The sequence below is a fragment of the Arachis hypogaea genome, chromosome 3 (assembly GCF_003086295.3).
Source record: "Arachis hypogaea cultivar Tifrunner chromosome 3, arahy.Tifrunner.gnm2.J5K5, whole genome shotgun sequence".
Taxonomy (NCBI): Eukaryota; Viridiplantae; Streptophyta; class Magnoliopsida; order Fabales; family Fabaceae; genus Arachis; species Arachis hypogaea.
The window spans coordinates 3,061,222-3,070,781 of record NC_092038.1 but is presented as its reverse complement, the minus strand read 5'-3'; the positions used below and the strand labels follow the sequence as shown (position 1 = coordinate 3,070,781).

General features: G+C 30.8%; 2 protein-coding genes and 1 long non-coding RNA gene across 4 annotated transcripts; 2 read left to right on the top strand and 1 right to left on the bottom strand.

Moving 5' to 3' along the window:
- The first annotated feature begins 1,459 nt into the window (after positions 1–1,459).
- On the top strand, positions 1,460–3,831 carry LOC112788066 (uncharacterized protein C24B11.05). The gene is made up of 9 exons (XM_025830411.3): positions 1,460–1,617; positions 2,034–2,122; positions 2,227–2,292; positions 2,391–2,488; positions 2,597–2,634; positions 2,737–2,824; positions 2,918–3,217; positions 3,309–3,374; positions 3,580–3,831. Exons 2-9 carry the CDS (start codon positions 2,062–2,064, stop codon positions 3,727–3,729), a joined length of 867 nt encoding a protein of 288 aa, XP_025686196.1. The 5' UTR covers positions 1,460–1,617; positions 2,034–2,061; the 3' UTR covers positions 3,730–3,831.
- A 7-nt stretch (positions 3,832–3,838) lies between these two features.
- LOC112788082 (uncharacterized) lies at positions 3,839–6,845 on the bottom strand. The gene is made up of 9 exons (XM_025830412.3): positions 6,513–6,845; positions 6,213–6,341; positions 5,729–5,753; positions 5,590–5,619; positions 5,366–5,487; positions 5,049–5,179; positions 4,719–4,948; positions 4,308–4,531; positions 3,839–4,222 (listed from the first exon to the last, which is right to left on the bottom strand). The coding sequence occupies exons 1-9, from the start codon at positions 6,528–6,530 to the stop codon at positions 4,118–4,120; spliced, it is 1,014 nt and encodes a 337-aa protein (XP_025686197.2). The 5' UTR covers positions 6,531–6,845; the 3' UTR covers positions 3,839–4,117.
- An 803-nt stretch (positions 6,846–7,648) lies between these two features.
- Positions 7,649–9,457, top strand: LOC112788050 (uncharacterized). 2 transcript variants are annotated; one of them, XR_003195441.3, is made up of 3 exons: positions 7,649–7,959; positions 8,542–8,657; positions 9,169–9,457. It is a non-coding gene; the product is annotated as an uncharacterized lncRNA (long non-coding RNA). The 2 variants fall into 2 exon arrangements; XR_011879454.1 differs by lacking the exon at positions 9,169–9,457 and having other exon boundaries at positions 7,701–7,959; positions 8,498–9,007.
- Positions 9,458–9,560: the final 103 nt, after the last annotated feature.

Sequence of the window (9,560 nt, the reverse complement as noted above, 5' to 3'; positions counted from 1 at the left end):
TGTAAGAACCACCACGTGGTACAAGTCAGAAAGAGAAAGCTCAACCAAATTGTAGGGAAGAAAAAAAAAATGCATGCATGATTAAATGATAATTACTCACGTAGATATATTTTTATACATTTAAGAGGTCGCAAGTTCGAGTCTTCTTATCTTCCATAAAAAAATTAGAAGTTATTAAATAATTTAATATATATAACTAAATCATTTAATATAATGTATATTGATATTTAAAATATCCTTTTTCTACATAGAAATATTTTCGTTTGAATAATCATTTTGATATATCTAAAGAAATAGAGTTAAACAAGGGTGGAATGATATTACAACAATAATTTTTTTAAGAAGATTTTTTTATCGGATGTTAAATATTTTTAGGTGACTACTTTAAATTTTTCTTTAATATATAAAATAACTTAATATGTTTAACTAAAGTATTATTTAATAATTTTTATTTATTATTTTCACATAGAAACAATTTGATATATTATGAGTATCTATCATATTTTTATATTTATTTTTGTAATCTATTCTCATATTGTTCATTAGTATAAGGTTAAATGCATGTAGTTCATTAGCATTTTTCTATCTATATATTAAAAATCACCACCATATATTTAAATATATATTATTTAATTTATTTTTAATATATATTTTATATTTTAATATTTATTTTATGCTAATAGTTAATTTTTAATATACACTTAAAATTCCTATTTCTAATATATAAACAAATATTTAAGACACTTGTCTGTCTATTTTCATGATATATATATATATATATATATATATATATATATATATATATATATATATAAATAAAAGAAAGACAACCCAATATTGAATTATTTATTTTTTGAGACATAGTTCAAAATAATATTATTTTTGTGAAAAAGATTAGTATATCCCAAAAGTGAATAATTAATAATTAATTTTTTTAGTTTAATTTTAATATATTAATAATATAAAATATTTTATACAATCATTTAAGTATTTTTTTTAAATTATCATTTACACAGTTTATGTAAAAAAAATTATTTTTACTAACACAACAATATACGATTAGATATATGTATAAAATTTATTTTGCGATCACAGTGCATAAAATTATATTTTTAAAGAAAACTACGAAATTTTTTTGTTATAATAGATACTAGTAAATCAATAGATATTTATTAAAATAAATATAAAAATAAAAAATAAATTAGTTGTGATAATATGAGGTTTATAACTTAAATAAGATATTTAAGTTTAAATTTTTAAAATAATAAAATAGTATTTTTTATAAATTATATATAACATAGTATTTTAGCAAAAAAGTTGGACACGAATTCATACTAAGTCCGAATTAAATATTTAATTCTTAATTTTATTTTTAATTAGATTTTGACATTCAACAAGCTATTCCAAACGTCGTCGTTCTAGAAGAGTTAAGAGTGACCAACAATCGCTTTCTACGAACGCGATTCTCCAAGAATCTGTCATATTTTCAACGGCGCACTGTTCAGTGTTTCTTCTTTCTATTTAAAGTTTCAACCTTCCCCTTCTCACTTCAATTCTCCATTCTCACTTCTCTCTCATTTTTCTACCCTGCGGAAATCAAATTCATCATTTTTCCCTGTAAGTTTTCCATTATTGGATCTGCATTTCTTCCACACCCCACTTACTCTACTTTGTAAAAACAGAAACTTGTTCCCGTTTTAACTGTTACTTTTTTCGGATAGTGACTTCGGCTTTTGGGTATATGTTAATTTTCCCTCTTCTGTAATGGGTTTCGGCTTATGCTTAATAGAGTTCTTTTTGGATTGAGATCGTCTTAAGTGGGAATTAATTAGTAACTACCCACGTTAGATTATCCAAATCCTTGTTTCTGTGCAAAGCTTATAGTTATCAATTGTTTATTTGTTTATGAAGTTGTTAGTTTTTGATATGGGAATTCATATAGGTACTCCAAGTTGCTATTTATTTATTTTTTTAATTCTGAAGGTTTGTATTGTTAAAATGCTCTTATTTATTTATATTTATTTTACAATTAGGCATATCAAACTGAACTCTTAAGTCAAAATGGAAAATGGACATCAGTTCCAGGAGGTTTCAAAGGCAAAATATGACTGTCTTTTATTTGGTAAGCCTTTTAAGGATCACTGCTGAATTTTCCTTTTGTTTTCTTACTTGCATAATTCATGATGCTGTCTTATATATAACTTGCTTTGGTTTGATGATTTGCAGATCTTGATGACACCCTTTATCCTTACAGTTCTGGGCTGTCGGCTCAGACAGCAAAGAACATTGAAGGTACCGGGTTGTTTGACATATTTGGTTTTGTTTTTGTGTGTGTGTAAAAAATGACCTGTTTTTGAATCTGAAAGTGTTATTATGCTTGCATTGCTCAGAGTATATGCTACAAAAGCTTGGTATGGAGCCTGCTAAACTCCCTGAAGTGAACCAATCATTATATAAGATTTATGGGACAACAATGGCCGGTCTGAGGGTATGATTTAATCAACCTTATATTTGAACTATTTAATTAAATATACTTTTACAGTTGTTGATTAATGAACAAGTCATTTCCCTTTTGTCTACTATTATATCCTTCCAGGCAATTGGCTATGACTTTGACTATGATGACTTTCATAGGTAACACACACATTTGTTTGTCCATTTTATTGTTCTTCACATTCATTTTAATGAAGTTGAATTATTTTAAATAGGTATCTAAAACAATTTTGTGTTGTTCAGATTTGTTCATGGGAGATTGCCATATCACTTGCTGAAAACAGATCCAGTTCTAAGGGGTATTTTGCAAAGCCTCCCTATTAGGAAAGTGGTAAGGTCCTCTCTATTTTTCAATATACTATTGTGAATGTAATATCTGATTAGATAATGATGATGAAGTTTTCTTTGTTTTACCCCTTTTCAGATTTTTACAAATGCAGACCATAGTCATGCAGTTCGGGCACTCCAAAGGCTTGGACTTGAGGATTGCTTTGAAAGAATCATAAGCTTTGATACTCTGAATCCCTCCAACAAGATCAATACACTTGATGTTAAAAATGGCAGCGAATACAAACCAGTTTCCACTGGAATTTTCGATTTCTACGAGTATGTGCGCCACCCAGGCCCTGACGTGATACTTCCAAAGACTCCAGTTGTTTGTAAACCCTTTGAAGATGCATTTGAGAAGGTTTTTGAGATAGCAAATATTGACCCTAAGAGAACAGTAAGATTACCGATTCTTCCCTTACCAGTGTAGCCTTTCTAAATGGCATGCTTCTTATACAACTCTCCTTTGTAACATTTTCTCTTTTCAGTTGTTCTTTGATGATAGTACCCGCAATTTACTGACAGCCAAACGCGTAGGCCTCCACACAGTTGTGGTAAAGACTCCTATCCCAACTACTTTACTGATTAATGAACTAAATTGGTCGTAAAATCGGATGGAATTGCATTTTCACATTTTATTGTCGTTAGTTTTACATGTTGATCAGTGGAATGGACCAGAGTGTTGTTTTAATTGACATTCAATATTTAGTGCACTGAATTAGCATCTAATGGTTCATTTGAAATGCCGCATGAATGCAGGTTGGTACTTCCGTTCGAACTACAGGAATTGATCATGCTTTGGAAAGCATCCATAATATCAGGGAGGCATTTCCAGAACTCTGGGAAGCCAGCGAAAAGCATGAAATCGTCAAATATAAGGTTGCAATTGAGACATCAGTGAAAGCTTAGTCTAGAATACAAGTTTAGTGCCTTGTTTTGTGTAGGCGCCTGTCTCATCAATGTAATTGTTATTTGAATTTTTATTAAATATGAATATTTTGTTCAGTACTAGAGAGCTTTCTATCATTGCAATTTTAAAGCACATGTTTGCATGTTATTGCCAATAATCCAAACTGTAGTTTATTATAACTGAGAATTTCAGATTTCTTAATAACGAATGAATATTGTAAAGGGAATATCAGAGAATCCTTGTCAAGAAAGGAATGAATATATTTCTTGTTAGGTTTCAGCAAAAATAATAAAATAAATAACCATTATACTAATACCAATAATGTTGCTGTTACACGGTAAATTAAAATTAAACTCAAGACATAGACAAAAAGACCTAATAAAAGAATCAACTCCTTAGTGAATACTTTTTTCCTGTGAAAGCTTGGAACTTTGGTTCTTGTGGCTTTTGGGTTATTTCTGCCTTGTCTTGATTAGTGGATTTCTGAGAGGCCTTAACACGGAAAAAGAAATGGTGAATATTAACAAGATTTACAAACTCACAAGATTTATTATACACAGATAGGACTCACACTCACCTTGTGTGGTCTTAACCCAAAGAGAAGCTTCCCAGAAGTTGTAGTATTCGATGAAGACTTGGAATCAGAACTCTTGTGTTTATTGTCACCTTGCTGTTTTGCCATACAAGAGGAAGAAGAAACTTGTTTATCTGATGGTGTGGATGGCTTACCATCTAAACGCCTTGCAGAACCAGAGAATGGTGCAAACTCTCCAATCTTTATTAGAATGTCAGTGTCATCAGCTGAAAGTGCACAACATAGACTAAACTCAAAAGCTGTCTTGAAATTTTACACTAGACCAAACCGTTCATGTAAAAAGAAAAAACAAAAGTAAACCCATTTTGTTTACACATTATTTGATTGAATAACAATGTAAAACTCTTTTACGCTCGCATGACATAGAAAATAAATCAAAGAAATATTCACAACCTTCTTGCTGTTGTTTCTTGTCAGATGAAGTAGATGGCAACTGTTTCTTAACTTCTTCTTTATAATCAAGAGGTGGAGCAAAATCAACTTCACAGTCTGTTTCAACGAGGCTGATAGCATGAGATGGCTTGGTTTCAATCACATCGATGTAGTACTCTTTGTTGTTGTATGGAATCATTATTGTGTCACCAGTTGTTACACATGAGAAGCTCCTCAGATTAATCTCCAGCCTGAATATAATAGAAAAGAAAGAAAAATATCATTGAACTATTGTTATGTGAAGCATGTAAAAATTGTTTAAGATTCAATTAAATCTGGTATTCCATATACATTGCTTTTATATTTGAGAGATCCATGAAATCCTTTGTGTGAGGCTGCAACTTGAGGTATGTTCCTTTTACAAGTGTGGTGCTTTTCAGAAGCACAAGATCTCCATCTTCCAGCTGCATGTTTTTCATCATCTGATAACAACAAATGTAACAAAAAACAGCACAAATTGTAAATGAAAAAGAGTTCAATTTCAATGTAATGTCAACATAATAAGAGAAACTATTTGTATTTATAATACAATGTTTGATTAGATGTTTACAGATAATGGCATAAAGAAAGAGATTAATATGAACAAATAACAAAAGACAATCACATACCCAACTCGGTACACAAATTTTTCCCTCTTCAGCAGTGAATTCTAGGACTCCACAGTGAGAAAATTTTCCGTTAGAAAGATGTCTCATTTCAAATAACATAGGGTATTCCACTCCAGCATACACTGTAATGTTTACAAATTATATGAATAAGCTTATTAATCTAGCTCAGAGGTGAAAAAAGATTGAATCAAATTACTGAAAGCACACATATATATTTCACTCACAAATATTAAGTGCTGAAGGGGGCATGATAACTGGTGGCAAAAAGAATACACATTAGCATTTACAGGCATAAAAAAAAAGTATCAAATCTCATAACTACTTCATATCAATTAGCAAAACGTAACATGTTAGTATACATACTCTTATTGCCCGATTCCAAATTTGACTGCAAAAGAAAACAAAAAGGCCATAATCAGTTTAAGATTCGTAGTAAATAAATACACAAATAGAATGCATAACAATGTTGTGATGCAATTGATTCATACAAAGTGCATACTATGGCTATTAAAAGTAACCCAACGTTTTTTAATTTAAAAAAAATAAAAGGTTTAATTAGGTCTTTCAATTAGTTGAAATTAGGTCTTCCTTATTGTAAAAAGAAATTAGAATTAACTGAATATTTTTTTGTAAATTAAAGATATTTATAATTAAAAACCTAATTATATCTTTGATTGCATATATTTTAGAAGAAAAAATATGTTAATTTTAACGTTTTTAATATGAAAAGGGCTTAATTACAAAATTAAAAGCAATGTAAAAATTCAATTAAAAAAATCTAATTAAAAATTTAGTAAAATTATAAGACTAACATGGTGACAGTGAAGACTCAGTCTTTATATAATACCTTTTCAGTGGAAGAAACAGGGTAACAGTGGTAATAATTTTTAAAAGCATAATCCTCCTCCTCCTCGCCGCCCTCCTCATCATGATTCACGTAGACTTCTTCATCTTCTTCGCTGATGTAGTAATCACCCTGCAAAACCATTTAAAAAATAAATAAACAAAAACCGTGATTAATTACCACGCACGAAACGATCAAAACACCAACTAATACAAGTTCTATTAAAGCTTTTATTTTTAGTTACAAATTCAAACAAGGCTAAGGATTCTGAAATAGCTCATAAGTCATAACTCGTTAACGTACCATGCCAAATTGGTCCATTGGTATTTGGTAATGCACGATAATCAATATGAAACTGTGTGAACCCAAAGAAATCCTACTGAAAACAATTAAAGAGTCGGGATTGGATTCCTTGCCTACTTAACTTCCGGGGAAATGGATTCACCGGGTTTAGTAATGGAAGCCTAGAACAGAGGCGGGGAAAACTATTAACACAACACTATTCTTAATCGAAATATATATTAGTAAAATTCAAAGAGCAGATAAAGAGTGCGTTTTTGATTGATTGAATTATGAAAGTAAAACCAAATATATATAGAGTATTATCTATAAAAGATAAAAATAAAAATGAGATAAAAAAAATAATATAAAGATAAGATAAAATAAAGAATAAAATTGTAATTCTGTTAGGTTAAATTTGTAAACTGTAAAATTTTTTTATTATTGTCATGAATTAAGGTAGAAAATGGTTATATATATATATATATATATATATCACCTTTTAACAATCTTTTAAATTTTATGTTGATTCGTTTACATTTAAGATTAAATTTTTGAAAAGGATCTACTAAATATACTTTCTTAATTTACTTGAACAAACAAATCAGTCAATCACATTTAAAAACAAATCCAATTCAAATCACAAAAGATAAATTGAATTAAAAAAATAAATTCAAATTGATACAATACAAATCACAACCTTTTGAATAAAATTAGATTATATTAGATTAAAAAAATCAAACCAATTTCATTTAAATCTTAACAAATTACATTAATTTTATTTTTTAAATCAATTCAAATCGTATTACAAATATAATCTTAGGAAAACATATATAAATAAACAATCAATTTATTTAAAGAAAATCCTATAAATGGTGGTTCAATATTTTTTAAATATTTTTTTATCGCATTTTAATTGTAACGGCTTTTGACTATGTTCTAACCATGGTTCTGAAAACCGAACCGGACCGGCCGGTTCAATCGGAAAAACCGAAAACCGGTCACCTAACCGGTCCGGATAAGGTCAGAAACCGGCTAGCAAAAAATCGGTAAAAAACCGGTCGAACCGGCAGTTAATCGGTGAACCGGGAGAACCGTTCGGTTTTTTTACGGTTTATTGGTTTGAATACTAAACTTCAAAACGGCGTCGTTTTGAAGAAGAAAAAAAAAAAAAAAGAAAAGGGCTATCACTCTATCAGCATCAGGTTTCCTTCACGAACCCTAAATCCCTAATTGCCACCAGCCACCACCCTCAGTCAGTATCTCAGTTTCTCTCACCCTCTCACCCTCGCACAGGCCACAGCCCCTCATCGCCGTCACACCTCTCCTCCATCGCCGTCGCGGAGCTCCGATCCTCCATCGCAGTCGCCCAGCTCGCCACCTCCACCGTCGCACCTCTCCTCCATCGCCGTCGCCCAGCTCCCCACCTCCACCGTCGTCGCCGAGCTCTCCACCTCCACCGTCGTCGCCGGTAATACTCTGCCTTCCACCTCGGTTCATGTATGCGGGCATGTTTCTGTTCATGGTTCTGTTCTTGTTCCTGTTCCTCTGTATCACAGAAAACATGTTGCTCTCTGTTCATGTTCCTTTCTGTTCATGACTTCATGTTTATCTTTGATGTTTCTGTTCCTATATCTGTTTAATTTTGATGCTTCAATTTTTTGCTGCTTAAATTGGGCTAAAGTTGAATTTGAACATGTTTCTGCTTCCTATATCTGTTCCTATATCTGTTTAAACATGTTTCTGCCTTCATCAGTGAATTTGTTTTTTATTGCTTCATGATTTTTGTTTGCTGCTTCTGATTTTTGTTTGCTGCTTCATGAATTTGATTTTCTTTGAATGTTTTTGATTTATTTGCTGAGGTTATTTGTTCATCAGTGAATTGGGTTATTTGATGCTATAAATATCATATAAATGCTAATTCTGTATGATTCACAATTATATTATAATTATTGATAATTTTAGGATTAATGAGTTGTACACTTGTGCTCTCGAATTTATTGAAATAGGTTGAACATACAAAATGAATGAGGGGTTCTGTAATGAGTTGCAGGTATTGGTGGCTCTTCAAGCGGCGCTGACCGTTATTGGTAACTTCACAATGTGCATTGCTGCTTACAGGATATACAAATCGTCCAGCGAAGGCTCCAAGAATTTTTGAATGAAAAAGTATGTGTATATATACTTTGAATGGATGTCCTACTCTTCTCTTGTGTTGATTCTGATTGCTAAACTATATCTTCCATGAACATGCTGATCATTTACCAAAATATGTTGTTAGACAACTATAGAATAGTCCCATAGGCAAAGGCATAGGTTTCACATGATTACTTGAACTCTTTTCATTACATTGAAAAATAAAGCTTTTCAAAGCTACAAGTTTGTTCAGTTTAAGAATCAAAACACAGTACCTTATTACTTGTGAAAGTATTTTAGTAAAGATTTTGCCAAGGTATTAGTTAAGAATTGTAAATAGAAAATACTCAATAATAATCATTACATTTGAAAATTTCAACATATATTTTACATCTCTAAGATCAGCTTTGTGTGTGTTTAGATAAACTACAACTTACTAGGGTAGTGGCTGGGGTAAGCTTTTGTAGAACTCATTCGAAATAAACTTTATTGGAGAAATGTAAAGCATGTGTTATATATTGAAGCAAATGGCATTTGCGTGCAGCCTTCCACGAGATCAAGTAAGCAGAGAAGTCCCCTCCAAAATGGTTTGAAGATGTGGTCCATTTCTTTCATAATTCACATGTCATTTTTCTTTTCAAGTAAAGAAAAGCCATCCCATCTTGTCTACCCTCTAAAAAGTCCATGCCACCCCATAAAGATAATGAAAGCATTCATAATGGCTCATTAGTCACAAGTCAAAGTGTGAAATCATCCACATGGACCTAAATTTTGATGTTTGAAGTTGTTTGTAAACTTCTAATATTAAGTAATGGATAATTTATTATGTGAAATTTTAAATTTTATTAAGTTAGAAATTATTGAATTTATATATTTAAAATTATTTTTAGGTTTTTTTTAATAATTTTATTTTATTTAATAAATCGGTTGAACCCC